This window comes from Lepisosteus oculatus, chromosome 7, assembly GCF_040954835.1.
Source record: "Lepisosteus oculatus isolate fLepOcu1 chromosome 7, fLepOcu1.hap2, whole genome shotgun sequence".
NCBI lineage: Eukaryota > Metazoa > Chordata > Actinopteri > Semionotiformes > Lepisosteidae > Lepisosteus > Lepisosteus oculatus.
Genome location: NC_090702.1, coordinates 22,725,159 through 22,738,362, shown reverse-complemented (window position 1 = coordinate 22,738,362; position 13,204 = coordinate 22,725,159). Strand labels below are relative to the sequence as shown.

Sequence of the window (13,204 nt, the reverse complement as noted above, 5' to 3'; positions counted from 1 at the left end):
TCGTTGTGTGCTGGCACAAAAGATTTCAGATTTCATTCTCATGTTCTTTTGTAATAATTAAATCCAATTTTTTACTGTGTTGCCTGTACATTTCGATTATTTTAATGGGGTATGTGTTAGCATGAGTGTCTTTTTGGAACAGATTTTAGCACTGCCTCATTGAAAATTCAGTTAATGCAGTGAAAAACCATGTTCAGCACAGATATTCTCTCTGCTTGTGGAAATGCCCCCAGACAGTGAAAGCACTACTAATTTACATGTTCTATTTCCAGAGGACCAAGACCTGGAGGACTTTCTGCTTGACCTTGAGGAGGACCCAAAAGCTCAACATTCAGTCCAGTGTTCTCCAGCCCCAGGTGAGTGGATCTCTCTATATATAGACAACAGGAGAGAACAGGGGACAAACAAATTTGAATGTTCTTTATTACCATGTGTCCAGAGAATCGCAAAAGCACAAACAGAAGTTAAAGTACTTTTGTTTAATTGCATAACATGGTCCCTCCTTGCTTGCTGAGATTTAAAGACATCTGTGTATCGCCATGTTTAGTGGATGGTCCTCATCTTGTTCAGTAAAACAATCAAGCAGGCATTCAATGTTCCTCCTCACAAATTATTTTACATTCCACTTTAATTTGGAACATGTTTCAATTTTTTTATTACAACGTGAATTTATATTTTTCTAAAACAAGGAGGAAAGAACTAGCAGATGGAAAGGAGGAAAACTACAGCAAAACTTGACATTTTGTTTGCTTTATAAGATTGGAAAATGTCTGCCTTCAAAAGAGGTTCTGAGAACAAACATGGTAAAAGATTTTATTGTTTTGTTCTAGGACCTTTTCGGCCTTGTGATCATCTGTTCGGGAGCTGGCTCATTCGTAGTGGCGTTTGGATTATAGTGGTGTTGTCTCTTGTCTGTAATGGACTGGTAGCAGTCATTATATTCTTCTCACCGACCTATGTGTCACCAGCCAAGCATCTGATAGGACTCCTGGCTGTGGTCAATAGCCTAATGGGACTTTCCAGTGGCATCCTTGCAGTGGTTGATGCCTTGACATTTGGCAGATTCGCCAAATACGGGGCATGGTGGGAGAGTGGCATAGGCTGCAAGATTACAGGTTTCATGTCAGTCTTTGCCTCCGAGACATGTATCTTCCTGCTGACCACTGCCGCCCTGGAGCGGGGCGTGTCCATCAAGTGTTCCAAAAGAGTAGAGATAAAGTCCTCCACCAATAACGTCAGGATTGTGTCTGCCTTCTGCTTTGTCCTGGCACTGGCCATTACTGTCCTGCCTCTCCTGCACGTGGGTGAGTATGGCATCTCCTCTCTGTGTCTTCCCCTGCCCTTTGGAGAACCGTCCAGCCTAGGGTTCATGGTGGCCTTAGTGCTGCTGAACTCCCTGTGCTTTTTCGTAATGACCGTCACCTACACTAGACTGTACTGCAACCTGGAGAAGGGAGAACTGGACAACTTCTGGGACTGCTCCATGATTAAACATGTTGCCTGGCTTCTTTTTACCAACTGCATACTCTATTTCCCCGTGGCCTTCCTCTCCTTCTCCTCCTTGCTCAACCTGTCCTTCATCAGCCCTGAAGTGATCAAGTCCATTCTCCTGGTCATCGTCCCACTGCCCGCTTGCCTGAATCCCCTCCTCTACATGCTCTTTAACCCGCATTTTAAAGAAGATCTCAGCTTCCTTCTGAAGAAGACACGATTGTTAAAGAGGTCCAAGCAGGCCAGCTTGGTTTCCCTGAACTCTGAGGATGCTGAGAAACAATCATGTGACTCTACTCAAGCTCTGGTCACCTTCATTAGCTCTGAGAAGCCGGGCAACATATCGGAGAGCAAGTCAATTTCGCCTTCTCACCAGAAAGTTGAAGGTTACCACTCACAGTCTGTGACATTCGTTCCATGCCATTAGGAACAAACAGGAAATGGACTGCATTCTTGGATCATAGACTCCTTGTAGAACCATACAAGACTAAAAGCAGTCTTTATGTACAGTTAGCACACAATGTCACTAGATTAAAAACAGATACTTTTTCTTTATTTGCAGCTGCTCAAGGAAAGTGACACATTTTCTCGGCACATACATCAGCATTAATTAGGCCATTGCTTGTTCAGTCACAGTATGACAAGTACAAAAGGTTGGGACCAGAGTTATATTTCCTGATATAAATATGCAGTGCATTCCAGAGCACTGGCATTTTTCTGTTTTTTTGACAGATGTCCAGTGCACCTAATGTATCATTATGCCATGTTGTATGATTTATAGCTGAAATTATAATATGATCATATGAGTTCAGAATGAATTAAAAATGTATGTAACTCTCTGGGATGCTAATATACTGCAAAGCTTTGTTATGTCTAGACCTCAAATATTGTGGAATAGAGTCTTATGTCTAAAGTAGTTTTTCTTGATCGATGCAAAAGTGAAAACAACCCTCCTGAATGGCATGTTTAAATTTAAACTCACAATGAAAACAGTGTTTTGATATTCATGAAAAGTTAATCTAGTCATTACAATAAATCACGAATATCATATACATTTATTTATTATTGGCTTCTTCAAGCATTTCATGATTTGAAAAAAACTTTTTGCATGGAACCTGATTTATTTATAAGGTGACTCCAGAATTCAGGGTATTTCAGTGAGATAACTACAGTGTATATTACTTCTGTATGCCATTATGATGGTTAGGAAGGACAGGACCGCTTTACATCCTATTATTTAATAATGGTAAATATATATCAGTATTACAGTACTGTTTAATGTCTTGAAACACCATATACAGAGAGGCTGAGTGAGATGAAAATATCTTACTTCACTTCAGTCCTTAGATTCACTTATATCTTTGCATCCTGACCAACTAGATCCACTTTAGAATTTACAGACCAATTTGCAATCCCTTCATAAGGAAAGATTCTGGCTATCTTTGAAGAAGTGTTTGTTGCCTCATATATCAGCATATTAAGACAAGTTAAATATGGTGGGGTTTTTTTAACGTGCCTTAGTTTTTGTAGTTATTTTCCTATTTGCTTGACCCTTTAAAAAAAACGTCTAACAAAGGCTTTTTTAAGAGCTAAAATAAAAATCTGGAAGAACAAATAGATTCCCCAGAACAGATTCACATATTTGGGAGTAACTACTATATTTTTCAGACTGTCTGAAAGATGGGATCCTATTCAGCTGCTGGGAATAGCACAGGCAGTGTGCAGGAACTAAAGCTCATCAGCCATCATATCAAATAATCTTTTTAAAAGCCATTTGGCTTTGTGTAACTAATTCTCATCCAGTCATTTTTTGAAAGAACAGAGGGTATTGTCTTCAACAGCATGGCTGAGTAGCTTGTTTCATAATGTATGTTAATCCTTTATCATTATTGGTAGATTTCGAAATCACTTTGTGACAAACAGAGCGGTCTCCTTTTCATTGGCTACTGTTGAGAGAGAGCAACAAAGAGTGGCCACCCCATGATGTCACATCTTGGTGGAGGATGTAGGTACTACCTTTGTGATGTCACATGTGATGTCACATCTTGGTGGAGGATGTAGGCACTACCTTCGTGACATGTGATGTCACATCTTGGTGGAGGATGTAGGCACTACCCCCGTGATGTCATATGTGATGTCACATATTGGTGGAGGATGTGGACACAATAAACAACCCTGGTCTCTCACTACAATAGACTGCCACCACTTTAAATATTTTGGCTCATCTGACTACTGCACACAGATAGGCTCCAATTGCTCACAGACACAGTCCCCTCTGGGACTGTCATTCTTCCCGGTCCCTTTTAATGCTCCCAGTTCCTTCTGGGAGTGTTGCTCACTCTCTGCCCCTTATCGGGATTTATCTGCCAAAACTAGTGTGCCTTCCTCTCATGCACTTGTAAGGCAAACACAGGGCCTCACACCCCTGCTGTCCTGCTTCAGCCCTGCTCTCTTATAGCCCGAGCCTCTGCTTACGGGAGACCCGTCCTCTCTTTTGTCTGCAGCTAGCACAAGACTAAAGGTCTTGTCAGCGTTCCCACAACTGAGACTCATTAGTTCTTAAACTCTGCTCAGTTGTGTTTACCAACGCAACACATTGCTCTCTGTTGAGAGCTACACCTCCCCATTGAACACAGCCCGTATCTCCACACTGCCGATCACTGAACCAACCTTACTAATATTTCGTCTCATTCCTCTACTGATGGCATCACTGCTATTCACTGCCACAGACATGCACACAAGACACTTGGCGAAATTTGAACCAATAATACTGACAACTATTTACAAGTCCTTTTGAAAGCTTCGGGGATTCATAACCATTACAAAATTCTGTAGTGGTCTATACTCAGGCAACATTTAAACCTTCCATAATTTATCCAGCTTTCCTAGAATAGGGAGGGTAAATCTGGGTGTCATTACACTGCCAGCCAACAGTATAGTATAAAGAGACACTTTATCAATTCAGCGATGCAAACATATTAGTTTGCAAACATACATGTAATAAACAATTACAAATTTATAATTGCAATAAAGAAAAGTAAATAATATGGTTCCCCTGTACTTTACAAACATTGTGTTTCCAAACGTTTGACTGGTAGTGTGTATATATGGATATATACAGTATATGTACTGTGACAATCTCATTTTCCTACAGTATATAGGCTATGCCAGTAATCTATGGAATTGTTTTCTTTCTCTCTGTAGATTGTATATTGTCAGTTGATGTGTTTTGTATATGCTTGTTGTGAAGTACCCAATCTTCATTGACCTCCATATTGTTTTCTTATTGTCAAGTCCTGAATACTGTGGTTTCAAATGCTTACGCCAATGTTGATAGTACAACACTTTAATCTCTTAAATTGCTGGAATTCAGTTTTGTTTCTGTTTCTCTATTGCTGAATGTGATTGTGTACTTGTGAAAATGCTTTGTTTTTGGTGTGTATTTTCTTGAATATCAAAATTTGAAATTAGTAGAAACATGAAACTTAAATGATCAGTCTACCAAATGTTTATTTAAGGAACTAAATTTTTGAGAATCATAATTTGATAGGAATTATTCTGGACTTTGATGAAATATCTCTGAGCTGCAAAGAACTTAAAGAACTTCACGCTGTTTTTCTTTTATTAATGACAGCACATCTCTTCTCCACTTGAGATTTAATTAATTTGAGTTGTTAAAAGTCTAACATCAATCACAATGGAATAGGCTTATTTTCCTTAATTCTCTTTGGCTTTTAATTCTTCTATTCACTTGTGAGGGCACATGGTAGCAGCCAAGGGAAGTTCTTAAATGTGAAATAATTTTCTTAAGTGACATGTCCAACAAAGTTAAAAAACAGTTACAAAATAAAATTCACCCTTAAGTTGTATGTATTTTTCCAGAATGCAGACAAAGACAAAAAGATAAAGGTTATGTTCTGCTTATGTGTGATCATTTAACAGTAAATATATCCAAACTTTTCATTTGAAAAAAGTACAACTGACTTCAAATGTAGAACACACAATAACATTTAAAAATTTAGATGTTTCATTTACCCAGATATGCAAAATATTAATATAAAACACAACATACCTTTCAGTTACTTGATAACACAGATTTCTAGGGACAAAATTGACTGGATATCTTGATCTAAATTAGAATGACAATTCGAGGATAGGTATATCAAATTTTATGAGCTACCCCTGCCTTCGCAACTGTTTGTCACAAAATATTTTACAGAACTGTAACACAGTTGACAACTTTGTACAGCAATCATTGACCACGTAGGCACACAGAGGAAAACTGACCCCTCCAGTGGGAGAAATAAATACAGTAACTGGGGGTCTCGGGCTCAATGGTTGATCCTCCTCCAGTTAATGTGTTTGTGGTACATTATTTTTGACAGAATATAGACAATCTCTGCAATGTCAAGGTTTGGTATCTGGATGTAATCAGATTAAGGAATCTTGATAGTGGTCTCAATGTTAAACAGTCACTCTTCTTTGTACTTTGTCTGCAGCCAAGAAGATAATATTGTTGTTTTTGTTCAAAAGCCAGTTCATAAACATTAATTCATTTTAATAACTAGTGTAGACATCATGTAAGAGTGGGCATTACACAAAAAACTGTTTTTTAGCAATTGTCAAAATATATTTTAAAACATTGCTGTTTCCCAAGATTTGAGTTTCATGGTTCTAACCTAATGGGGCATTTTTTTTTTCAGATGAATTAAAATTAGTGGGGTATATGACTTCACAGCTGGGACATTCCAAATAGAGAAAAAAATCATTGTTTTTTTAATATTTGCTGTAACACATCTAAGCAATACCTTTTTATACATTTTAACAGTGGTTACTTAGACGTTTATGTTTCCAAGATTCAGGATTTTCCATTCAAAGGAGACCCACAGGATGAAACTGTATACAATGCTGGAGTTATACTGCCTTTAGGAATTCCACATTTTTAAATGCAGATGACATCCAAAATAGACTTCCTATGTTATGTTATGTTCCTAAGCCGAGGTGTGTCTAATTATTAAAACCAGAGATAAATATTCTGTCTCAAACAGCTTTGCAAAGAACTTCATATTCCACCCTGCTGACCTTGTAAACATTCATATTAATTTCACTGCCTTGCAGAAACAGACTTTCCCTTTTTTGATTCATTAAATGTAGCAACCAGGCTGTAAATCAGTGTGTCAACAGTTCGAAACACTGAATAACAGTATCTGTTACAGAACACACAAACTTTTGCTATGGCTAGGTATAGCCTGTAAATGTAAGGTGTTTATTTTTAATTGCTCATTAGCAAACGTTATTACCTTCATAGGTCAACCAGTTTCACACACACAAAAAAGCTGTCTCTGTTTGATACATGTGGTTTGACTTCATTTTAATTGTTAAGCAGTTTCTCAGTTTGGATGAAGAGCTATTTTTGTATGATCTAGAGTTCTTTAAGAAAATAAGGTGTATAAATATAGAGTTGTATTTATGACTAAAAAATTATATGTAAAGAAGGTGACTGGAGTGGAATTTTAGCCTTGGGTGTTCTAAGGATGGTGGGATTTCCCTCACTAGTCTCTCCAATATAAGCACCAGCGTTGTTTGTAAATACTATGTATAAATTCTTAGTAGATGTAAATAGAATGCATATTGGCTTTTTTATTGGAGTGTTAAATATATGTAATTTGTAATAAACAGTTTACCAAAAGGATTAAATCATTTGCTTTCTTCTTTTTTAGTGGTGTATATATGAAATATTTTATTACAGAAAACAGCAGGTCTACATGCAGAACATTTGTGTAGAAAACAGGGACTATTTTTTTCTTCAAAACAAAAGACATTTTAGAATCATAGAGCCACATGGGATGGTGATATGGGCGGCTGCCTCACAGCTTTTGAGTACACGGTTTTCAAACTGGGGCATCTTTGGTCAAAGTTCGCATGTTCTTCCTGCATCTCTATGGGTTTTTTCCCAGGTGCTCTGGTTTGCTCTTACCTCCCAGTCACATGCTAACTAGATTAATCAGCCATTCTGACGTGCCTAATGGTGCGTCAAGCTATAAAAATAAAGTCAGAGCTGAATAAGGAAATATCAGGCCCACCTTGACAACAGTCAAAGAGGAGATGCTCAGGTATTTGGAAAAAGAGAGCTTAGCCATCCCTTTAATGTTCTTAGAAGAAGCAGCTATTCCAATGGTTCACTGTACAGTTCAAGACATGGTGCATCTACATTTCCAGAAAAGCATGTCAGAACTTCACATCATGTGTAACCCAGATTAGAAGGAATCGATTGCAGCAGTTGCAAGTCATGAAAAGGAGCTATGGCATCAAGCCAAATAATTATGTGCAGTATGTTACAAACCTAACTTACTTACTGACTTAGGTGGAAATTAAACAAGTACAAGTTTCAAGACAAAATACAGGAGGCAAACAGAAAGAACTGTAAATCAATACTGGAGATGATATGAACCCTTTTCAAACAGTGTTATCATGTTCTTTGATTTCCACATTGCCAGTAACTCATAATGTATAGATTTAAATATAGCATACTGTATCTTAAATATCCTCTTGTCATACATCACAATGTGGCTCTGTTCTGAGATTTATTTATTTTTAAAGACATGTTTCACAAAGGTCAAGACATAGATATCCATTTTAATTTGATCATCCTTCATTAAATGTTAAGCAGCTGTAAAATATCAACAGGGTGTGGGACCTCTGGTTATGTACTTCAATTCTTTACAGCTTTCTCTTTCTTAGAAGACTAAATGAACAAATTAATTGATGTTAGAACACAGAAATCCCCGAGGGAAATATTAAAGGGAATGATGACAAAAGGAAATCACTGACGTATTTTTTAGGTCAACTCCAGCTTAGCATTTATACTATTTTTCATATTATAATAAATATATTTCTTAGTCAATGAATGAGTCATATGTTAATCATATGTGACTCCACTTAGCTTTGAACATGTTGATGTTATTTGAAATATGAACTTAGATTAAATATTGCTCTATTAGCCTGTTAAAGGCTGCCTATTCTAAACTCCCCCATAGGAAGATTCACCAATCAACACCCAAATCTAAGTTCAACTCCAGCTGGAGACTAGAAAAGAATTATTTTCAAAGTCAGCAGATGTCATCAGAATCCTTTTCCATTTAGAAATATAGATTTAAGTTAGAAGAACTACTGTATATTGTATATAATAATCAATATGCTAACAAAATCTATACTTTGTACTACTTTTTATTTCCTATAACAACCATGTAGCTCAGGGAATAAGGAAAAAATACATCACTTTTACCCCAGTGAATGACATTCAAGGTACTTTTTGGAATGGTCTATAACAAAATATTAAAGATTTTGTAAGGTTATGGAAATTATTAAAACTAGATTAGATGGCAAAATGGTTTTGGATAGTCATCACTACAAAAAGGTCTAAGAAAAGATGATGTGGTATATTATTGAATTTCTAAAGTCTGCTGAATAAAGGGTCAGATTTTTACTAAAACTTAGTTTAACCAGTGAACATCTTCTGAATCAACAGTGAACCAGAGAACAAGAAGAGAAAACTATAAGGAAGAGAAAACGTTTGTTATGTAAAACTTGCATAGAGGGTTGCTGGGAAGATGTACTGTAACAAGCTACCCAGTCATGTTTTGGAATTTAATACCCTGGCTGCATGAGATCATTGGATTAATTAGCTACAAGAAAGAGTGGTCAAATAGCCTCCTCCCATTTGTAAACTTTTATGTTCTTATTATCCACTAATTAACTTAAACCTAATATTACACCCTACCAGTTCTTTAACAATTGACTGTCTTTCCACCATACCCATAGATAAGTGTGTCAGCAGCCCCTGTTTAAAACATGAAAAGCCTGTCTACACATGCTGCACAAAGCCAGGCTAGAAGAAGAGACTGTTATTGCATTTCCCTATCTATTATAATTCAATTCAACTTTGTCATTAAACTTACACAGGTGCATAGTATAATGAAAAGTGTTTCTCATTAGTCACTCAGGTGCAGTATATAAATAGGACAGAAGATAAGACAATAGACAGTTACACAATAGCAATAACAGTAACATGTAATAACATAACATAAATAACATGTAATGAGTAAATAACATGACAAAAAACGTAAGAATAACGAACAAAAAATAGACAACTATTAGGAAAAATAATTGAATTTAAAAAACCTACAACACCCTGGTTGCACAAGATGTTTTGTCAGCTCCTTGCAGACCACGTCTATCCTAGTAGGATGGAACCACAAAAGTTTCAAGGAAATCCTACAGGAACAGCTGATTTTTATTGGGGGTTAATCAGAATCACTTACATTGGTGGCAGGGGTATGCTACTTACCTTTGGACATGATTTTGAATGTGATTGGTTAACTCTAAATACAGCTACAGCCCCCATTATAAAAGGTGTGCACACTTATGCAACGAGGGTGTTGTAGGTTGTCTGACACGATTTATCTTGATTTCTGGCTTTACATCACAAAAACCTGCAATTTCAACCATTTTTATAGCCACTAAATGAAGTACAGCTTTCTTGAAATGTTTCTGTTGTTTTTTTGCGATGTTGCATATGCCACAATCACACTGCCAGTTGGGTGTTGTCATCTCTAGAAAGACTTTGATCTCAGAGGCACCAAGGAGGCACAAATCGGATCGAACAAGATCCAGACTATATGGACAAGCGTGTGTTCAGTTTATTAACACAGTTGTTCAACCAAACCAAGAAATATTAGAATCTCTCTTTATGCAGCCAGTATAATAGCCCTTTATTGTAAGACCCCAAAGCCATCATCAATGGCCCACGTGAAACAGCCCCACACATTATTCTGAAAAACTTACGATGTATTTTACAGGGTGCCACAACAGACCCTGTGATGGCATCAACATGCAGTACTTAGGCTGCTACTCACTACTGCCATCCCTTTGCTGAATATAATTCCAAAACATGTCTAATGCATTTACAATTGTTTTGGTATTTAAATTGACAAGCCCTGAGTTATAAATAAACTTGGGAATAAAGCCCAAGTCCAGTTAAGTCCTGCTTAACAAGTATGAGGAATATGTCATGCATTTGGAATGTGTATCATAAAACATCATCTTAATATTTTACAAAACTGTAATACAGCATTGACGTAACATGGACTATAATTTGGGGAATACAAAAAAAAAAACGTAGTGTTGTTGTATTAAAGGCATTATATAGTATATGTTAAGTATTCTTTAAAAATATGGCTTGAGTTTTGTGTGTTGGCTAATGAGCAACAGGGGAAATTGTGTCTGGTTTGATGTTGGCTTGGTTTCTCAGGTGATTCATGACCTTGGGTATGCAGATTTAATTAAAACAATCATAATTATGTTGGAAATTATATTTTGGAGCACATACCACACAGAGGACAGTAAGCAATGTTAAGCATTGTTTCTGGGGTAAAAAAAAACATTTGGTGTTTTGCTTGAAGGCTGCAAGACATTTCTAATACTGGAATGAATTTCTGAAATAAAGGATTTTGAGATGAAAGCAGGATAAAACTACCAAGCGCAGCAGAGAGGATGTGAATAAAACACACTGCATCCTGCATACGTTTCCATAAAGTGTGTGTTCAGTATGAAATGACTTGAATTACAGAACGTCATGGAAATACAGTATGTACAACTTATTATATTTAAACAAGTTCAATAGCCAACATAAAACTGACAGAAATATTTGTCACGTAATTTCTAAAATCTCCCACATCTGTTTTAATCAGTTAATTCGGAAGATTCACGAAGGCGTGTTTATTCAAGGTACTGTAAATTGTATAATTGGTATATTTTCTCAGCTAATTTCAATGTAAACATGTAGAAAACAAAATAATTGTTTCAGTCTGCTGTAAGAAAATGATAAGCATATTGCTTTAGCTTATCATTGGCAAAAAGAAGAAAAAAACAAGAGGAGGTGATCCCGGCTGACATAGCTGACAACGGGAAGATAACAATTAAAGTGTGCACACCTCTTAACCAACAAGCCAAAACAAGCCTTTTAAATTGTACCAGCTGTTCTTGTAAGAACATTCATGCAAATTAACCAGCAAAGTAAATATACTGGCTTCATTTACCAAGTATCCGTCATTAGTCATCTCAGTTCTTCTGGGGCTATAGTTATTAATAGTTGGCTTTATAATATACAATTCATCTGGGTTCAGGCCAGTACCGCAGGAAACCAGAACAAAAGGATGATTCTCTGGAATGTCCAGAAAACCCCCCACAGAGTAAAAATGGAGACCAACTCAATAACTGTGGTTTAAAATTATATCTCTTACATTAATCAACAGCACACATGCTCAATAGCTTGCAATTAGTCTATTGCTGAAGCACGAAATAAACAGAGATCTATCAGGAACTATATGAGTGATGTGTTTAGTAAACAGGGCTTTTTTTCCACAGTGGATGGGAATGCATGTGTTTAACTGGGAGTTCAGGTTCAGATAAACGTTGTGGTTCAATTGAAGCTAAAACAGCAATGAAACAAAACAAATCAATTGCAATTTTCCATTTGATTGTGGGGGGAGGGGTGGAAAAGTGTGCTGGATTTTATGTTTTTTTTATTTTTGTTCTTTTGGATTAAGTAGCATTACAATAAGTAACTCACCTCTTTCTCGTATTATGCTCTGAAACTAAAGGCCTGAAATGACATAATCGTCTTTGTATTCTTCCTTGACATTTTGACGTACTATTACCTATACCTTCCAGAACTATTGTGCAATAATTACTTCCTGTCATTGTGAATGCAATGTCTCAAGTTACTTCTAAGTAGGAAGTATATAATTACTGGTTGGGGAAAGTAGAACAATGATTGGGTTCAGGGCATTTTCCCTTTGTGTGGTCGTATGAAGCCCTAAATGCATAAACATGTCAAATATTCTTTGTTTTTGTTGTTATTCTTTGTATTGATTGGAAGAAAGCACACACAGTTTTTCAGATGTGGGTGAGAATACAAAGTCTGTTTTAGCGGCTCAAATTTCCAGGCTTCCAGGAAAGTTTTTGGAAGAAATATTAGTATATTTTGAAAAGAGCAATCAATGATTAGCACGAAAAATCAAATCAAAGACATGCTTCAGAAAAGCGATGATGTGCTTTAGGCAGTATTACATTTATTGTATGTAAAGAGTCCTGTGATCAATATGAACTTTCTAAGAGCAGCGTTAGTGCCACGGCCTGCTCCAATATTTATTCAGATAAAAGTTTGTCTCTCAGCCCATTCCCACATCGACAAGCAATAAATCTCCATTACAACTATTGGTAGTTTAATATGGAGAATGTAATGAATGTCAGAGTTGTGTGGGCAGCTTTAATTCACCACAGCTCTGCTCTGCTACAGCCCCTGTGATTCTGTGGTTTTGCCCTCTCTGTGAAGTGTGGTAATTTGACTTTTTTTGAAAAACCAAAAGTGGTCAGATCAACAGCTCAGATTTACAGCCAAAATGTCAGACTGGTATGTGACAGATAGAAGACCAGCAGCTCTAAGGTAGAAGTGTCATGTATACTGTAGCACACCGCTAGCACAGGCACGGAAACAGCACAACACAGTGGTATTTGTGTTTTCAAATTGTAATAAAAGACATGTTAACAGAAAAATAAAAATTGCAGAAAAAGCCTGATAACTCACATGGTTTATGGTTTTATAACATGTAGAGACAGCTTCTGTGGCAGTAGTTGTCAGATGCCCAGTTTG

The 13,204-nt window shown here is 36.8% G+C and overlaps 1 protein-coding gene across 2 annotated transcripts in view; it reads left to right on the top strand.

Moving 5' to 3' along the window:
• The window catches only part of LOC102694225 (leucine-rich repeat-containing G-protein coupled receptor 5), a 95,459-nt gene extending 88,556 nt beyond the window's left edge, over window positions 1-6,903 (top strand). Inside the window, exons 17-19 of one of the 2 annotated variants that reach the window (XR_011190065.1) lie at window positions 273-356; window positions 831-3,500; window positions 3,553-6,903. Coding sequence is in view for 1 of the 2 variants with exons in the window: in XM_006633587.3 (XP_006633650.2) it covers window positions 273-356; window positions 831-1,918 (1,172 nt within the window). In the remaining variant the exon portion in view is untranslated. Of the gene's footprint in view, window positions 1-272; window positions 357-830 lie in introns of both variants that reach the window. The other variant, XM_006633587.3, reaches the window with a different exon arrangement.
• Window positions 6,904-13,204: the final 6,301 nt, after the last annotated feature.